General features: G+C 32.9%; 2 protein-coding genes and 1 pseudogene across 3 annotated transcripts; all 3 read left to right on the top strand.

The window, feature by feature from the left end:
• Nucleotides 1-4,271: 4,271 nt before the first annotated feature.
• LOC104088048 (uncharacterized) lies at nt 4,272-7,997 on the top strand. Of its 2 annotated transcripts, XM_070197179.1 has the most exons (4): nt 4,272-5,055; nt 6,256-6,304; nt 6,426-6,625; nt 7,435-7,997. In XM_070197179.1, the coding sequence occupies exon 1, from the start codon at nt 4,410-4,412 to the stop codon at nt 4,647-4,649; it is 240 nt and encodes a 79-aa protein (XP_070053280.1). In that variant the 5' UTR covers nt 4,272-4,409; the 3' UTR covers nt 4,650-5,055; nt 6,256-6,304; nt 6,426-6,625; nt 7,435-7,997. The 2 variants fall into 2 exon arrangements, with proteins under 2 accessions (XP_070053280.1, XP_033509827.1); XM_033653936.2 differs by lacking the exons at nt 6,256-6,304; nt 6,426-6,625.
• Nucleotides 4,823-7,997, top strand: LOC104088054 (transmembrane ascorbate ferrireductase 1-like; annotated as a pseudogene).
• Nucleotides 7,998-12,793: 4,796 nt separating this feature from the next.
• LOC104088049 (transmembrane ascorbate ferrireductase 1-like) lies at nt 12,794-16,003 on the top strand. The gene is made up of 4 exons (XM_009592657.4): nt 12,794-13,128; nt 14,331-14,379; nt 14,554-14,753; nt 15,430-16,003. The coding sequence occupies exons 1-4, from the start codon at nt 12,985-12,987 to the stop codon at nt 15,730-15,732; spliced, it is 696 nt and encodes a 231-aa protein (XP_009590952.1). The 5' UTR covers nt 12,794-12,984; the 3' UTR covers nt 15,733-16,003.
• The last annotated feature ends 4,026 nt before the right edge of the window (nt 16,004-20,029 follow it).

Below are 20,029 nucleotides of genomic sequence, written 5' to 3'. Positions count from 1 at the left end.
TTTTTGTTATCTGTAATCGGCCTATTTATTAAATTGTTCATTAAAGTCTACCTGATTAACATAATTTATCTATGTGATTCAACAAAGAAATTTGCAATTCCAATTTTGATTGAATAACCTCAAATCTACTCCAAATGATCTTAAATTTAAAACAAAGACTCTCCATACCATCATAAATGATCTTCAATTTTAGTCAAATACCACCAAATCAAGAAGACTCACTTTGTCTTCTCCAACATTTTCTAAGGACCATAATGGAGTTTTGAGATTTTTAAAGCAAGCCACTGAATAGTGGTTGAACTAAAACTTAAGCATAAATTATAAATATTCAAACGATTTTAATAATAATCAACCATTTATTTCTAGTTTGCACCTCCAAACAAGATTTTTAAGCTTTCAATATGAAAGAACTGTGGTATTATTGGTGAAGAAGAAGCCTATTTCTGTAATTACATAAAAAAAAATGCGAAAAATATTTAAAGACCATCTTCTTAAGGGGATAACAGATGCAATTTTTTGTTCCTCAAGGGAGAATAGCATAAATAGGATATTTCTGTGCTACTATTGATTTTTTTACCCTAATAATAGAAATTGTGAAAAAAGGCCTTGTGCCCGAATTTTATAGCACGCTGGCGGGATTCTTTTCGATTTTAAAGCACGCCGGGCAGAATGTTAAACCACACAGAAGTTATGTTGATCATCAATATTTTGCCACTAGAATGATGATGGATCATCACACTTTTTCAGCATTGCAAATGAAATTTTAGTGATGGACACAATTTTGCATAAAATTCTGACGATCACTAGAATTTACTGCATGCCTTAAAATTTTGCCCCACATTTTTCAAAATTCTGACGATAGAGCAAAATTTTGCCCAACATACTTTAAAATTTGACGCAAGACTATTTTTCCAAAATATTTTTAATAGTCAAAATACATGCATAATTTTAAAAAGATCATTCCAACGTCATTTTTTGCTTCCTCGATACCTCAAAGCCTGTCATGGACATATTCTTCTCAGCCACTGTCGTATTATTAGTAGGGCTCATATGGAGATAGAAATGTAGCAGTCGTGATTGATGGAACCAGATTGGTCCATGATACCTGAGTACTGTAAGGTCCATCTACTCCTAGATACTCCAATTTCGTTTTTCATACGTGTTTGCTAGCGTTTGGACATATATTTGGTTGAAATTTAAAAAAATAAATTATTGAAGATGAGATGAAAATAGTTTTTGAAAGTTGAAATTGTGTTTTGATAGCATCCTAGGGAGCTCAACTATATTCAAGGACAAGAATGAAGTTTTGGAATCTCAAAGAGGGCCTTTAACAAGATGTCAAGCTAAAGAGTTGCAAAATAAGATCATTATACTTCAAGTGCAAATAAAGAAGTTGTTAATTGGGAGGAAGAGCTCAAGGATAACGGATGTGAATTGGCTAGGTGTTATAATTATTTTATGGTCCAAATTTATGTCCAAGAAGAGGAGTATTGATTCCCAAGAGATATCCTTAGAAGAAGGTCCTAATCAGTCCACGTTTGGACTATTTTGGCACCTAAAATGTGTCCAAACTTGCAGCCCAATAAGTCGTGCATGAAATCACATTTTTATAACATAAAAAGGACTTACTTGATGTAAAAGAAGGGTCTAATAGTCGTGCTAGAGGTTGAGTGCAAGTTGGTGCCAAGTTGTTTGCAAATGTCCTTCAAGATTTCCAAGATTCTATCCTAGATTGGTTTTGAATTTTCAAGATTCTATCCTAAGGTAGTTGGACTTTTTGTCCAAAGTAGTTAGGACTTTCTTTCTTTTTCAACATTTCTAAGATTTTCAAGATTGATTTTGGACTTTCAAGATCCTATTCTAAAGTAGTTGGACTTTGTCTAAAGTAGTTAGGACTTTCTTTGTTTGTTTTTGTGGTAGAATTTTGTGACTCCCTTCTATATAAAGGGGTGTCTTATTTGTTTTAGGGCAGATTAATATAGACAATATCAACAAAAATTGTGAGATTTTTCTTGCACTCTTGTGCGTGGTTACTCTTGGATTTATTCTTCAACCTTCAAGAATCAACTCAAAGTGGTAAGATTAAACCCTTTTCGAAATCTTAGATCACTTCTAGGTATTCAAGAAAGGTGATAAGTTTAGGCTTATTGTTGTTCTTGTTATTCTAAAAGGATCGGGTTTCACAATCTATCTCTTATTTTTAATTTTCTACCAAAGGCAATTAGTTATTCGTTAGCTAATTGTTGTTGCTAGGATTCAACTTCAAGAATAGATTTCTTGAATTCAAGAAACTCTTTCTTGAATTCAAGAAACTCTTTCTTGAATTCAATCTATCTTTAATTTATGTCTTCTTTTTCGTTTCCTTATTTTCTTTTAGTTTCCGCACGTTTGTTAAGTTTCTTTAGTAATTCTTGAATCCCCTATCGTGTTGTTATCATGTTTGGACATACATTTTACTTGAAAATAATTTGAAGTTTTATGAGTAGAGAACTTCAAAAATTATTCTAGCTCTGTTTTTGGGATTTGAAGATTTTATTTTCAAAATCTGCTAAAAAATGATTAAAATCTATAAACAAACAGATAATCGAAAATAAAATTTGGGAGTTTTAACAAACAGATATTTGAAAACAAATTGGGAAAAAATTCCCAAATTTTATGTCAAAACATGTGCTTTCTATTTTCAAAATAAATAAGTTTATGATTGTTATGTGCCATTATCATGCACTTGTTTAATATTTTGGAATTTGTTAAGTTTGAAAATTCTATTTTTAAATTTTTGTATAAAAGTATGGATGAACTAAATTTGTAAACTCAATTTTTTCAAATGTGTCAAAACCTAAAACAAAAGTTTATAGAGAATTTTTGAGAATTTATAATAACTTTAGCCATAAAATTGTGTGGACATATTCATGCTACTTGTATGAAAATTTCTCTTTCTCTATATTTATTTAGGTGGAATTTGGTTTGTTTTGATCAATAAAGTTAGTTAAGTTCGAAAGCATATGGATGCAAAATTATCATTTGACTTATGCAAGTGCACCACAAGGGCAAAATAGAGGCCAAGTTTTAATGGAGGGTTAGCCCGTCCTATTTCACATAGTAAAGGGGTATTTTAGACCTTTTTCCGTCTATATATATCTATACTATATTAAAAGCTCGAAAATCCTTAGCGAAATATCGTTCGTCTTCTTTACTCTTTAAGAATATATTTTATATTAGACAAAGTAGTAATTTTAGTTATTTTCTTAATACGTAGGAATAGTCATTAATTATTTTTCTAATATTTAGATACAATTATTTAATTAATTACCTAATATTTAGGACTTTGATATGAAAAATCATATAATTATTTAATTCGAGTTCTTTCAATTTCGTTCCGGTTCTAGAAGTCCTTCACTGTCAAATATGTTTATAGCTAGAAGTATTTTATAAGTTTACGAGCATTATCTTTTTGTTGTAATTTTTTTTAAGAGTCCTTGTTGTCCTTTTCTTACTTCACTTTTAGTGTTTATGAGCTCTCTTTTTTTTTTTTGGTTAAAAAGTTTTAGATTTAGTATTGTTTATTTTCTTTCATTTTCAGAACTCATTTTCTTCGTATATTTATATAATTTGATTATACAAAACGAGATACAGTAATGTATCTTTTTTAATATGTTGGAAATAATTCATATAACATTTATTATTAATTAAAAAATAAAATAATTTACATTTTACTCTTGACAAAAAATTGTTATTTTTTATCAATTTGTTAATCCTGTTTGAATCTCTTGTGAAGAGTTTTTCAGAAAAAAAAAATCAAAACATTTCTTAATTTTTCAAGGATTATATGTGATTGCTGAAATTTAAAAAAAGCATGATAATTTATGAATTTAAAGTGATTGAATTAAAATATTGAAATAAATTTTTAATTGAATATATTGACTGATGATTGAGAACTTGTATGAAGATTAATTATTTTAGGGAACATTAACTTTTATTTTATCTCTCAAATATAATATTTTAATATATTATTTTAAAATTATTTCTTATTGAGATAGTGTACATAATATTGGAATGTTGATCGAAACCGATTTTACCAAATTGCCTCTTGTGTTGGAATTTAAGATAATAATCTCTCACGTGTGAATTCAGGGAAAGTAAAAGGCGACAATCGCAGTAAGAAACAAGATAAAACACGTGTGCTGAACCTATCCTGTTTTGCCAATTGTCAAAGACCCACGTATGATGGAGAGATCCTCATCATCCGACGGCTTTAAGATTATCACCTGTAAAAACTTAAAAACTAGGGTTGAGAATTTCCCAGAAATCCAAATTCTGAATAAATTCGCTCCTTCCCATCTCTTGTTCGGCGAAATCTTGCAATACTCTTTAGATTATTGAAACTGTTTCATTGCATTGGAGATTCGGTAATGGTTCTCTCATTAGAGGACTTCCTTATTCGTGGCCGAGTACTGAAGCTGTACAGACAAGCTTTGAGAATCTCAAATAGAGCACCTTCTCATGCTAGAGCTGATTTGAGGCAGATTATAAGACAAGAGATGGAGAATAACAGGAGTTGCAATGACAAGCAGAGAATTCGGTTCTTGATTAGTGAAGGGTTGGAAAGAGTGAAACGTTTGGATGAGACGCTTGATATGCAAGGCCATTGATTTGGTGCAGATTGTCCAATTATCTTTAATTTTATGTTCCTCTTGTCAGTTGTAGACACGATTTTGAATGCTATTTTTTTCTATTGGAGAACCAAAACTGAAATTTTCATTCATAGGATGTACTGCTCCGACAGCTAGTAGAACTAGAAGACAATTCTAATTTTTATGGAGGAATGAGGTTATTCAAAAAAAAAAAAAAAGAATTTCCCAGAAATCAAATCCAGAAGAAGCCAATAGCTACATCAGAAAAAATAATACTCTCACATTTTCTCAGTTTCTGTGTAGTTCCACGTTTTAGCATAGTAACGGGGTTGAAGGCACTGCCTTTCTCATTTGGGGCACACTTTCTATTCACTTTAGAGGTGGCTTAGCTTGGGAAGCTGATAACAAAAATCTCATTTTTAATGTAAGCTCTTCATCTTTGCCTTCTTTATTTTCCAGTTTATCTCTGCCCCTTTTTGTGGAATAGTATTTGACATGGATATATGGAATCTTGTTGTCTTTCAATTTCTGTATATTTGTCTTTTTTTGTGGCAATCTTTATCATTCTATGTATTTAATTAATGTGGATTATAAGATTTGGTTTGCAAAGTGATAATAACCCTTTGTCGTTTGGATCATGATATGTTCAGCTGCAATGAGTTTTTAGTTATGTGATACTAGCCGACTCTATTTGAGACGAGGAAATATGCTTTTCTTCTGGTTCTTTTTTGATATAAACTATAAAGTGGTTCCTCCTGGTTTTAATTTTTAACAGGCTGTTAGCAACTGAATCTGATTAGTTTCTTCCTTTTTACGCATTTGCGATCATTATAAATAGAAATTCCACGCTTTAATTTGAGGGAAGTGCAAGCTGAAGTGTTTAGTGGTGTTTGCCTTTTTGGGTTGATTTAGGAAAAGGTTGAATGTTATGGTGGTATTTCTCCTTTTTTGGTGTGTTCTTTTGTAGTATGTATTTTGAAGTTGACATCCATGCTTTTGATCATTTGGCTACCTACCTTTACTCTTTATGGGGAGGTATCTGTCTCTAAAATATGAAACACTGGATTATACAAATTAGGAGTCTGTAAGTTAGTTGTCCAACAACACCATAGAAGTAGTGATCACTACATTTCTCTTTCTAATACTAATGTCTAGGTGCACGGTGATCAAAATTTGATCATTTTACAAATCATTAAGAATGATCCAAAATATTGGAAAGTCAGTGAATTTATTATATCAGTGTTATGCATACCTAATATTCAGTGCTCTTGGGGGAACCTTATGACCGCAGAAGTTAGAATACAAGAGAATGAGGACTATCGACCCTGCGGTCCTCCTACACTAATGGTGGATAATTTGTAGTTGCATAATATTGCTGGATGAAATTTGAGTCAAATTATGAAAATTAATGATAATGGTATTGAATTACTTGCAAATAGAAAATTAGAGGAAGATTTTTTCTTGTTATGGATTCAGCCGGTACAACCTCAACCATCACTTCCAGATTTCTTTTTGCTAAGTAGATGATAGTTTTCCCTACTTTAAGCAGTACCAATACTGAGGCTTATAACATCATTTTTCTTGTTATGGTATCTTCATCTTTTCTCATTTTTCTGGTTTCCAGATTCACCCTGTACTGATGCTTATCGGCTTCATTATTCTTGGTGGAGAAGGTGATTGAGATGTTTGTAAATATCTTTTCATTTCATCTTTTTTGTTTTCTTATGAGTTTGTTCCTTCTTCCTTTTGATATTCCATTTGAGGATTAATGCTTTACTAATCCAAAATGTGCAGCCATCGTGAGTTACAAATCTTTCCCCCTGAAGAAGCAGGTGAAGAAAGTAATACATCTCATTTTACATGCTATTGCGCTCATACTTGGTATAGTTGGAATCTGTGCTGCATTCAAAAATCACAATGAAAGCAGCATCCCCAACACGTACAGTTTACATTCCTGGGTCGGGATCGGTGTTATTATTCTTTATGGCATTTAGGTAAACATCCCATATTGAGTACTCAATATACCTGGTAATATGATGTTTTCATCTCCTTGCTATTTTTTGTGGGATCAGATTTGATACCTGAAATAGTGCTCCATTTTAATCCTCTTATCTAATTGAAAAATGGAGGAATAATTGTTTGAGGCTTGTAGTTCTCATGAGATGAAGTTCCACATAGGTTCTTTTATGTGTTCTCTGATCCAAACAGAGTTTGGCTTTTTGGTAGGACATTTTCATAATGCTTCCTGTTTATTTTGCATTTCTTGATCTTTACCATACATAAGTAAAATAATAGCTGTTTATGACGAGAAAACACACTACTTAGAGTCAACCTTGAAATTTTTGTGGGAGAGCCCATGTTTAAGGCCCTTTCGATGCAAGCGGAATGATTTGCAATATGTCCATTTCTTCTTGCTTTGATCTCCTGCTCTATGCTATATAAACCTTTATCTGTGTTGATGTACCCTATGTTGAACGGTTGTATATATGTATGGTCACTTCACTTCGGGTTTTCATAAATTTCACATAAGATAGAAGCTCTTTTCATCGTCAGAAACAACCGGATTTCCGACCTCTTGCATTGCATTACCATAACGAAAAGGAAAAAGAACTAAAAAAAAAAGAAAGCTAGCGGATTTTTCAAAACATCTAAAGTTAGCAGAAGATTTACAGCAGAAAAAATTACATATTTGTACTGGATACTTGAAAACATACATATTGAATATGTATCTATGATGAGTCCATGTAATTAGAAATATGCTGATCAGGAGCTTTTTCTCATTACTTGATGACATAATTTGCAGTGGATTTATGGCCTTGTGGTGTTCTTCTACCCTGGGGGTAGTGATGCAGTTAGACGTGATTCACTTCCGTGGCATGTGCTTTTCGGGATGTTTGTGTATGGCAATGGCTGTTGGCAATGCCTGTCTAGGATTCCTTGAGAAGCTTACATTCCTTGAGGTTAACGGTTTGGCTAAATATGGTTCTGACTTCTGAGGCTTTCCTAGTCAACTTTACTGCCATTGCTACAGTTTTATATGGGGTCTTTGTGTTTCTGACCATTCTTTCTCAGGCTCCTACTGAGGATGATTATAGTTACTCTGCCATCTCATGAGTTCCACTCAACTATTGTTGCATATTGTGTTCCATTGCACGTCGACTAGTAGATACTCTTATTGGTGCCTCTACCTTTCTACTTTGCGCTTCTTGTTTTGATATCTTTGATTATCTACCTGTATAGTGGAGTATGATCCGATTTCCTCGCACTATTGTAATCATGCAGCTCCATCTTGACGATGACACAATCTTGATGTGTCGTTGGAGGGCTTGAAAACTTCTTTTTGCTCTATTGTCTGGATTACTTTAACTACCTTCTCTTTTGTTTGAAAAATTTTCCTACATAAAATGGATGAAAAGGCTGGTACCTGCTTTTATCTTTGCGGTTGATATATATAATATTCGAACTTGAGACTCTTATCTCAACATTTTCTGGTCTCAGAAAAATTTGATACATTGTTGAGATTTCATTTTTTTTTTCATCTCTCCATAAGTCAGGTGGAATGATTTAATTGGAAATGGGGAGAAAAATGAAATCCAAGATTGTAAGTACTAACTGACTGTGTCTTCACTTCCCTTTTTCTCTTCATCTTTTCAAAGTTTCCAGTCTTTATTTCTCATTAATTTAATTAAGTATCAATCTTCTTTGGATTTGGTAACTAATTAAGTATCAAATGGGCGGTATTTTTCATTCTATTTTAACTTTTTTCTTGTTTAAGCTGGAAACTATAGATCCTCGACAACTGATAGTTTCTAGTTATTGGGTTTCTTTCTGACACCTAAGAGTCCGATTTGAGTTACCGATGACCATAAAAAAGTGTAGGTTGGTAAAATATGATGCTACCGCTGAACTGATTTGAGTTTTTCCAGACCCAACAAAGACGTTGTTAACTGTTGACTTCTTAGCAGGGGAGTAACTACAACACATCTAACCCAGTGGCTTTAATACAAATTTATATTGTCTTAAAAATTTATTGAATATGTATAAATTATTAATTTAAAACCCAATAATTTAAAATGGACTAGAATTTTGAACCCATAAATTTCAAATTCAAGTTCACTCTTCTTAGTCTATATATACCAGTCTTGAGTAATTGCATAACGATAATCTTATTGTTGGTTCCTGCATCCTTGCAATTGTGATCTGTAAATGCGTGAAGTAACGGGACATCCTTACCCTATCCCCTTTTTCTTCCACAAAAGAACTCATCCTTCTGTTTTTCATAATGATGAAAACAAGATTAAAGTTTTAGAATTTCATATATATTCTCAATAATGTAAAGGCTTTTCATATGTTAATTAACTTGCTGATTGTTTCTTTGGTTGATTGATTGATTCTTAAAGACAACAACGTCGGCAATATATATATATATATATATATATATATATATATATATATATATATCAATTTTCTGCTATGAGTCTTTGTGTATCACAAGTGACCTAAGAAAAAGAATCCTAAATCAAAATGTTTAAGAGTCGTGTGATGGGTGAAGATCCAGCACAATACAATATGTAGAGCACTTTTAATCTGCCGTGGAAGCTCCATATCCAGGAAGAAGGAAGATGGCGGACACTGTCATGTGTTATCTATTTTCTACTTCCAATTATCCATCTACACGTTTATTCTACACAATTAGGTGTTAAATTGTTCATCAAAATCTACTTGTTTGGCATAAATTTGTATGTGTTTGATCACGCATAACTATGCCTTATAAAAAGGACTAAGCGGTCGTTGCAAATATAATCCGGTTTACAAGTCCGGAGTCGAATCCCACGGGGAATTAACGTACTAATCACAACTTCTAGTTGAACAAGAATACAAATAATCAACTTCCAACAAGATTGAATAATGACTTGAGTGTTTAGTAACAATTAACAAGGTAATTATAAAGCTGTAAATTTTATTACTAACAAAGCAACTGTTGTAGACAAGATTAGGAAGATCTAGAGTTACGATTTACCCTCTTATAGGAATCCTCCCTGCTACGTCTGCTACAAATTCGCCTAGACACTCTTTACCGATCGTGAGCACTTTAGATGTCGTAATTCTCTTCCGAGTAAATACAACAATTTACTAAACGTATTCTTCCGAATTACGCTAGCTAGCACTAGTTTACCGCTCACTACAATCACACCAAGGTTTCGTTATTCCTAAACTCACATTTAAATCCTATGTATTGATTCCTCATATACGTTAGGAGTGATATTGTTCAACAACTACCTAAACGTGTACCCTTTTTCGAGTAATACACACTAAATAGGCATAGCCGATTGAGGGGCCTTCAATCAACCACAATAATCCCGTAGTTGAATAAGTAGAGAAAATTTCAATGGCAAATTTATATTAAACTCAACAAAGATTCATCCTCCAAGAGGTTCCATTAAACCCTAGAATAAAGAGTTTTGCTACTCATAATTGTTTTCACAATTACAACATAAGAATTCATCATCAATGATAAAAAAGGGAGAAAGAGAGATAAAAACTCGTTTTCGATTCTTCCGTCTCGCTCCTTGCCTGTTCTTGCCTTCAAAGTTCTTCTAAAAAACCAGATACCATCTTTTTGGGTGAGCTGCGCTTCATATAGGTCAAGGATGGTCGCCTCTGGAATTACAATTTTAGCCTTGGAATTTTTTTTTTCCGGAGGGACGTGCGCGGCCGCGCACCTGGGCAGGTGACCGCGTATCTGGCCGCACATTTTGGCTAGTTTCTGCTTGACTTGCGCGGCCCAGTGCGCGGCCTCGCACCAACCGCGCAGCTGGGCAATTTCATGCACTCTTCTTCGTTTTTCTTTTTAAGCGCGCTAACCTCTTTCGATCCTCAAATGGGATTCCAATTTATTCCATAAGCTTTTACTTGGCCTTAAATGCTCCATATTAGCTCCAAAATGCTCCTTAACTTCATCATAGCCCGGAATTGCTCCTGCAAAACATAAAGTTCTCAATCAGAGCAATTTATTATCATTTAACGCTCAAACATCAATAAAGTGCAGCTAATTTAGAGTGCAAATAGTGGCCAAACTACATAATTATAGCCTACTATTAGTGTTGTACAACAAAGTAATTTGCAATTTCAATTTCGATCATACCATATCAAATCTACTCCAAATGATCTCAAATTTAAATTAAAGCCTTCAAATAGCAACACAAATGTCAAGTAGCACCAAATTAAGAAGACTCACTTTATCTTTTTATCACTTTCTAAGGAGCATTAATGAAGTTAATGAGGATTTTAAAACAAATCACTAAAGTAGTGTTTGAACTAGAAAGTTAAGTATAAATTATCAAAATTCAAATATTTTAACAATAATTAATTGTTTTTTTTCAAATTTGTACCCCTAAATAAGAATTTCAAGCTTCCAATATTGAAAAACTATGATGTTCTTGTTGAAAAAGAAGTTTATTTTTGCAACAAAGTAAAAATAGGGGACAATATTTAAAGATCACTTTCTTATGGGGATAAGTTCTTCAATGGACAATGACGTAACTAGAATATTTCGGTGTCACTAATAATTTTTTAACCTTGATAACAGAATTTTTGGGATAAAGTTGGAAAAGATTTTTCTCGATTGCCAGAATTTTAAAATACGCTATGCAGAATTTTAAAACACGCTACAAAATCCCGATAGATCACCATAATTTTAAGAATGTAGCTGAAAATTTGGTGATGGTCATAATTCTGCTATAAAATTTTGATGATTACCAAAATTATTGCATGCTCTTAAATTATGTTCAACGTACTTTAAAATTCTAGTAATCAAGCAAAATCTTGCCCAATATGCTTTAAAAATCTGGCACAGGACTATTTTCTCAAAATATTTTTTTATTGGGTCAAAATACAAACATTAATGATTTAGAAAAGATCCATGGAGCATAATTTTCTTCTGCTCAGCCAATACCGTATTATTAGTAGGGCCCGTATGAAGGAAATGGTTAGATGCAAACAAAAATGTAGTAGTCGTGAACCGTGATTGATGGAACCAGGTTGGTCTATGAATACATTAAGTTTGGGAATTTGTTAAGTTTGCAATTTCGGTTTTTAAATTTTTGTATAAAAGTCTGGATGTGCTAAATTTGTAAGGTAAATATTTTCAAAACCTAAAACAGAAGTTTATAGAGATTTTCTTGAAAATTTATAGTAGTAATTTTAGCCATAAAATTGTGTGAACATATTCATGCTGCTTGTATAAAAATTTCTCTTTTTCTATATTTATGTAGGTGGAATTTATTTCATTTTAATCATTAAAGTTAATTAAGTTCTAAAGCATATGGATGCAAAGTTATCATTTGACTCATGCAAGTGCATAATTATCATGTCTCATGTAAAATTTCTCTCACGTAAGTTTTCCAATAGATAATAAATTCATTAATTTATTCGCTTTTGTTAAACATAAATTGACATTTAATTGTTTAAAAATTATGATGAAATGGTAAATAGTCTTGTATACTTTTAAACAAAGATCTCGAATCTAATCTTAGTATGGAGTCATCTTTACCCCCAATCTATATTAAAGACTCCTAAGACTGATAGTGCCTCTTCCAAAGGATAATATAAGATGTAAGCAGGTGCGGATGTAGTGTGTTAATGACGGGTTCAATTGAACTCATAATTTTCGATGCAAATATAAAGTTATATGTAAAAATTCGTTAAAATTAAAAAATAATAGATATGAAGCCGTAATTTTGATAATTTAATTAGTTCAAACCTAAAACTTTAAAAATTAAACTCATAAAATATAAATTCTAAATTTATTTCTGGATTAAAGTAAACTTGTGGTATATAATAGAGTAATAATGCTCAGTTTCCTCCTTTGGAGTTCCCACGGTCTACCTACCCCCAAACGTGTTCCTTTCTTCTACATAGATCGCACCTAATTTTGGAATGCGGATCGAGACCGATTTTTTTACCATATAGGAATAGGAGTACTTTTCTTATTGTGTTGGACTAAAGATAATCTCTCACGTGTGAATTCAGGGGAAGTAAAAATTTAAAAGCGACAAACGCAGTGCTTAAGAGGGAAACACGAATCCCGAAACACGACGAAATACGTGTGTTACTGTCTGAACCTATCCAATTTGGACAATTGTCAAAGACCCACGTATGATGGACAGATCCTCATCATCCGACGGCTTAAAGATTATCACCTGTAAAATTTACAAGTTGAGAATTTCCCAGAAATCAAATCCAGAAGTTCAGAAAAATAGGATAATACTCCACATTTTCTCTGTTTCTGTGCAGTTCCACGTTTTAGCATAGTAACACAGAAGAGGAAGAAAATCAGAGAGTGGGAAGGGAGATGGCAACGGGGTTGAAGGCACTGCCTTTCTCATTTGGGGCACATTTTCTAGCATTAGTTGCCGCTATTATGGTGTTGGTTTGGTCTATTCACTTTAGGGGTGGCTTAGCTTGGGAAGCTGATAACAAAAATCTCATTTTTAATGTAAGCCCTTCATATTTGCCTTCTTTATTTTCAAGTTTATCTCTGCCCCCTTTTTCTGGAATAGTATTTGACATGGATATATGGAATCTTGTTGTTTTTCTATTTCTGCATAATTTTTTTTTGGGCAATTTTTATCATTCTATGGTTTTAATAAATGAGGATTAGAAGATTTGGTTTGTAAAGTGATAATAACCCTTTGTAGTATGGATCATGATATGTTGGGCTGCAATTAGTTTTGTAATACTAGTCAACTCTATTCGAGACGAGGAGATATGTTTTCTTCTGGGTTTTTTTGACATAAAGTGGTTCCTCCTGGTTTTAAATTTTAACAGGCAAGAACTGAATCTGATTAGTTTCTTCCTTTTTACGCATTTGCGATCGTAATAAATAGAAATTCCAGGCTTTAATTTGAGGGAAGTGCAAGCGGAAGTATTTAGTGGTGTTTGCCTTGTTGGGTTGATTTAGGAAAAGGTTGAATGATATGGTGATATTTCTCCCTTTTTTGGTGTGTTCTTTTGTAGTATGTATTTTGAAGTTGACATCCATGCTTTTGATCATTTGGCTACCTACCTTTACTCTTTACTGGTAGGTATCTGTCTCTAAAATATGAAACACTGGATTATACAAATTAGGATTCTGTTAATCTTGATGCAGTAGGTCGTCCAGTAACACCATAGAAGTAGTGATCACTTGTTTTGGACCAAGACAATTCTCTTTCTAATACTAATGTTTAGGCAGCACAGTGAGTGATCAATTTGATTATTTTTACAAATCGTTAACAATAATCCAAAATGTAGGGAAGTCAGTGAATTTATTAGTTTATTGTTACGCGTACCTAATATTCAATACTCATGGGAGAACCTTATGACTGCAGAAGCTAGAATACAACTATCGGCCCTGTGGCCCTCCTACACTAATGATGGATAATTTGTAGTTGCACAATGTTGCTAGATGAAAGTTGAGTCAAATTATGAAAATTAAAGATAACGTTATTGAATTACTTATAAAGAGAAAATTAGAGGAAGATCTTTTCTTGTTATGGATTCAGCTGGTACAACCTCAACCTTCACTTCCAGGTTTCTTCTAGCTAAGTAGATACATGATAGTTTCCTACTTTAAGCAGTATTGATACTGATGCGTATAACATCATTTTTCCTGTTATAGTATTTTCATCTTTTCTCATTTTGTTTTTTTGTTTCCAGATTCACCCTGTACTGATGCTTATTGGCTTCATTATTCTTGGGGGAGAAGGTGATTGAGATGTTTATAGACATCTTTTCCTCGTCTTTTTATTTATTTTATTTTACGATATTCATTATCACCTGGTAAGATGCCGTTGATTGGAATAGAAAATTTCGGAAGAATTAGGTTTGTTCTCTATTATTCCATTTGAGGATTAATGATTTATTAATCCAAAATGTGCAGCCATCATGAGTTACAAATCTTTCCCCCTGAAGAAGCAGGTGAAGAAAGTAATACATCTCATTTTACATGCTATTGCACTCGTACTTGGTATAGTTGGAATCTGCGCTGCATTCAAAAATCACAACGAAAGCAACATCCCCAACATGTACAGTTTACATTCCTGGGTCGGGATCGGTGTTATTATTCTCTATGGCATTCAGGTAAACACCCCATTATTGAGTACTCCATATACCTGGTAATATGACTACCTATGTTTTCATCTCCTTGCCATTTTGTGGGATCAGATTTAATAACTGAGACAGTGCTCCGTTTTAATCCTCTTATCTAAATGATGAGTGAAGGAATAATAGTTTGAGGCTGGTAAATTGTCATGAGATGAAGTTCCAAGTAGGTTCTTTCATGTGTTTTCTGATCCTAACAGAGTTTGACTTCTTGTTAGGACATTTTCATAATAGTTCTTGTTTATTTTGCATTTCTTGATCTTTATTCTTTACTATACAGAAGTAAATGATAGCTGTTTACAATGAGGAAATACACTTCTTAGATCTCAACCTTGAGAACTTTGTGGGAAAGCCCCCTTTTAAAGGCCCTTCCATTGCAAGTGGACTGACTCGCAATATGTCCATTCGTTCTTCCTTGAATCTCCTGGTCTATGTTATTAATCATTTATCTGCCATGATATACCCAATGTAAGGTGTACATAGGTATGATCTGTCACTTTTAGCGGGTTCTTCAAAACGTCTAAATATTAGCAGAAAAATTTAGTACGCTGATCATGTAGTGTGACTCCTAGCTTAATCCAATATTTATCTGTTTAACTAGAAATATGCTACTGATGAGGAGCTGTTTCTCATCACTTGATGACATAATTTGCAGTGGATTTATGGCTTTGTGGTGTTCTTCTACCCTGGGGGTAGTGCTGAAGTTAGACGCGATTCACTTCCCTGGCACGTGCTTTTTGGGATGTTTGTGTATGTCATGGCTGTTGGTAATGCCTGTCTAGGACTCCTTGAGAAGCTTACATTCCTTGAGGTTAACGGTTTAGCTAAATATGGTTCTGAGGCTTTTCTAGTCAACTTTACTGCTATTGCTACAGTTCTATATGGGGTCTTTGTGTTTCTGACCATTCTTTCTCAGGCTCCTACTGAGGATGATTATAGTTACTCTGCCATCTCATGAGTTCCACTCAACTATTGTTGCATATTGTGTTCTATTGCACGTCGACTAGTAGGTATACTCTTATTGGTGCCTCTACCTTTCTACTTTGGTCTTCTTGTTTTGATGTCTTTGATCATCTGCCTGTATAGTGGAGTATGATCCGACTTCTTTGCACTATTGTAATCATATATCTCCATCTTGATGATGGCACAATCTTGATGTTCATGTTATTATATGGGAGCTAATATTTGTAGTTAAAATGATTGTGGTGGGAGGCCTTGAATACTTTGAATTCTTTTGTTCAAATTATTTTTTTCTCAATTGTCTGAATTACTCTAACTAACTCTTCTTTTTGTTTGAAAAATTTTCCTACTTAAAATGGATGAAAATGCTGGTACCTGCTTATATCTTTGCGGTGGATATATAATACTGGAACTTCAAACTTTATCTCAACATATTTTTGTCTGAGAATAGTTTGATAAATTGTTAAAATTTCAATTTATCGTAAACAAACTCTCTACCTGCACAAGGTAGGGGTAAGGATTGCGTAAAAACTACCCTCCCGACCCTATTTGTGGGATTACACTGAGTGTTGTTGTTGAAATTCAATTTTCCATCTCTCTATAAGTAAACTGGAATTATTTAGTTGGAAGTGGTGAGACAAACACTTACTACTACTAATCAGTTATTACAATCTTGGATTTGGTTTACACAGCGATCGAAAGTAGCCACTTCCTGAGTTAACCTGCAATCTGCATAATCTTCCATAGCTGGAACTTAGTCAATTGAAGGATGTAATCTTTGCATTTAATGACAAAATATGAATGAAGATCTGGTTTTCTTCTATGTTTGGTAATCGGTACCAATCTCAAGGAGATAATATTGAGCTGGAAAAGTTGGCTACATGGTTTGCATAACTGTAGGTCAAAACTACATGAGATGAGAGATCCATTTATTAGTGTCAGTGCAGGTTAAAACTTAAAAAGTATAGCTTTCTCAAAAAACTTAAAAGTATAGCTGACTGTGGTATTCGCTTCACCTTTTTCTCTTCATTTTTTCAAAGTTTCCCGTTTTATTTCTCGTTAAATTAATTTTAAGTATCAATCTTCTTTAGATTTGGTAATTAATACTAGAATCAGATGCAGAGCCACGTCACTTGCCAAATCTATATTGGTGACATACCAAGAAGCCTTTCTTTCCAAATCAACTAGCACGATTATTCCAAGTTAAAGTGGTTTCCGAAATTTTTAGATGAGATGATTATTGATTAGACCATTAAATGTGTTGAATGGCCACTAAACACTTAGTTTCTGAGAATTGGTAGATACATTCTTATTGGTGTAATTGTGTAAATGATTACCAACGTAATTTTAAACACTCACATTAAGGGGAAAGAGAAATAGACAATGCACCACTTTTGTGAAGTGACAATTAGTTCTTTAAGATTAAGAATACCCCCTTCTATACAAATAATAGTCATTCTAATCAGAATGTAAATTACTTGACTTGAAATGTAAAGACCATAAAACTCATATGCAATTGTTTTAGCAAAATACATCTTAAATATCAAAAATTAATATTTTAACTCTAAAGGACATACATCTTGTTGGATCAATTACTCTACATCCTCTCCTGATTAGATAGTTATAAGTTGATATTCAACAGTAAATTATATGATGTTGAAAAATTTATAGCTCGCCTATGCTATTGTGCTAAATTTGAATTGCTAAATATCGAACTCTAATATGCACGAATCTTGAACTTTAAATCTTACGAAGAACCATTTTTTCATAAAATCATTTTGAATTCCTTAATTATCATTGTTTTACTTAAATACTCCGCATATTTCCTTTAAAAAAATGCTTGATACTTGAACAATTAATGTCTTTACTAAGGAGGGTCTTTATCCTTTTATTCTGTTCATGTGGTTGTTTAAACATGTTGGTGGGGAGCATAACCTTTTTTTATCTGTTTAATTTAAATTTGGAGAATCCATGGCAAAGATACCTAGGGGTTAGGGAAATAGTTACTATAATTCATGTAGGGGAGCTGACAACCAGGGCCTAACAGAAAGGTCTACCCGACCCGTTGTCGGCTGATAAATTCCATATTAAATGATTGAAATATGATTGTGATATAGCCAACTATATCCTCCTATGTTGATAAGGTTAAAATGTCATGAAAAACTTGAGTTCAAATCTTTAAAATGAGAAAAGGTTTTAATCAAGATATTTTTTTTCCGAACTTTTTTGTAAGAACAAACGCCATAAAAGAAAACTTTTAAGTTTTTAGAAAAAATGAAAACTATAAAAGCTAGTTAAAAGTAGTTTTTGAATAATTTTTCCAATTTTCTAAGAAAGCAAAGAAGAATTTTGGGCAAAATATAAAATTGACCAATTGGCCAAAAGTAATTGTATTTCTAGTCAAAAAGTATATAAAATATGTATATTTTTTTTTATATAATATGCATATATACAAAAAATATAGAGTTTTGTCGGCTATTATTTTTAAGAACAGCTAAAAATATATATTTTTCAAGAATTTTGTCCGTGTTTGGTTAAAAAAAGTTGTGTAAGTTTGAACGAGTATAGTAGCAACCTTTCATATCATCTCGAATACCAAACTTACATAATAGATATTTCGAACCTCCCTTTAGATCTTTCCCCAACTTGTGCAATTAAATACTATTGGTGGCATATATAAGTTGTAAACTGTGCAATCAATTATCTTATGTAAAGATAATCCACGCTGTTATGGAAGAGCGATCCAGCAAAGGGCAGACAGAACTTCAAAGCAACTATAATCCTTTTTGCAAGAAAAATTAAAGCAACGCCAGAAAGCTAGGGAAATTTTGACGAATAAAGAAATGCAACCTGCAGGTAGAAATAGAAAGATGTTTTCAGATAGAGAAGAGTAAAGTATTATAAATATAAAACATATCACTAGTTCACATGGTACATACGCTTTTGAGCTCGATAATAACATTAGCTTAAAAAATAAATCCAAAAGACCCATTGGATCAAAGCTATGTTACATGAACTTGGACTGGAACATAACAAATACTATTCATGCATCACATTGATGTATATTAGGGTCCTCGGAGAGAAATTAAAGAAGCTAGAAAGTAAACACATTAATGATAGCAGCAGAAAATTAATACAAATGGATGTACAATAATAAGGTTAGTGTGGATAACAAATTAAAGAAGCCATTTGGCCAGCAAAGAAATAGCAATCGATCTGTTTTGCAAGAATGACCACACCACATGTCGTTTATTTTCGAAAGATTCTGAAGGCTACGTATGCCAAACTGCTTTAATAGGTGTATAGGGGACCCAATTGTTCAGCCAAGCAAAGACGCTTTCTTAATACCCGAACCTATCGTTTTGTTTTGTGCTTTGTGGTTTGCCAACTGACAAAACTTTGGCCCCCCAACCATACACCTACACCTCATTACGCATGTCTTGACTACTTTTATATATGGATCTTTTTACCCATTATGATTTGGGGTCCAACTCAGTTTGTCAAAACTTAATCCGATCAAGCGAATTATATCCGTATGAGCTAAATTTGATACTCTTCTTTGAGAATATGGGGGGACCTTATAGCTCTAACAACATTTATTATATTCCCTCTCTTCCAATCTAAAGTATCTTATCATTAAGGTAATAATTGGGCCCTTTCTTTTCGTGTTCTCATTCTGATTAAGGAAAATAATGATATTGTATATTCGTTTTTAAAATAATAGTCGAAAAATATATATATATATATATATATATATATTGTATGTTATATAAAAAAAATTATACAAACTTTATATATTTTTTCGATTACCGAATATAAATAGTTTCTGAAGGCGGGTTAAAAGTGAAAAAAAGCTCTTTTTTCTTAATGTCGGCAAGGGGCTCCTCCTTTCTATATGTTCTTTGATGTTTGGAATACTTTATTAAAGTGAATAACATCCCATTAACACGCACTAATCAAATGCGAAGTGTACAGATTCTCATTGAAAATTCTGCGACTTTATACCCTCAGGTGCATGGCAAATGAGTGCATTCCTCTTTTGTGTTTTCTTGATAAGACTATACTAGTTGAGAAAAACATGAATAATTCCCTGTACTCAGTGCTCCTCTTTTTGGGCATGATTTGGAAATTTTGAACAACGCATACATTCTTGAGAGTTGTGGCAATCAATTAATAGTTCCATGTGGATGAAGTCGTGCTTACCACAATCTTCCAACCAACTCTTTTAATTCTTATCAATTAATCACGCAACCAAAAAGAAGAAAAAAAAAAGATTACCTACTAGCACAGACTAT

The sequence above is a fragment of the Nicotiana tomentosiformis genome, chromosome 3, assembly GCF_000390325.3.
Source record: "Nicotiana tomentosiformis chromosome 3, ASM39032v3, whole genome shotgun sequence".
Lineage (NCBI taxonomy): Eukaryota > Viridiplantae > Streptophyta > Magnoliopsida > Solanales > Solanaceae > Nicotiana > Nicotiana tomentosiformis.
The sequence above is the reverse complement of the archived record's forward strand: the minus strand, read 5'-3'. Positions and strand labels throughout refer to the sequence as shown.

What these genes read in the sequence shown, in the direction of transcription:
- LOC104088048 (XM_033653936.2), top strand. Translation starts at nt 4,410, where the DNA reads ATGGTTCTCTCATTAGAGGACTTCCTTATTCGTGGCCGAGTACTGAAG.
- LOC104088049 (XM_009592657.4), top strand. Translation starts at nt 12,985, where the DNA reads ATGGCAACGGGGTTGAAGGCACTGCCTTTCTCATTTGGGGCACATTTT. An exon ending in ACAAAAATCTCATTTTTAAT is followed by an intron (nt 13,129 to 14,330) that starts GTAAGCCCTTCA and finishes TTTTGTTTCCAG; the next exon opens with ATTCACCCTGTACTGATGCT. An exon ending in TTATTCTCTATGGCATTCAG is followed by an intron (nt 14,754 to 15,429) that starts GTAAACACCCCA and finishes CATAATTTGCAG; the next exon opens with TGGATTTATGGCTTTGTGGT.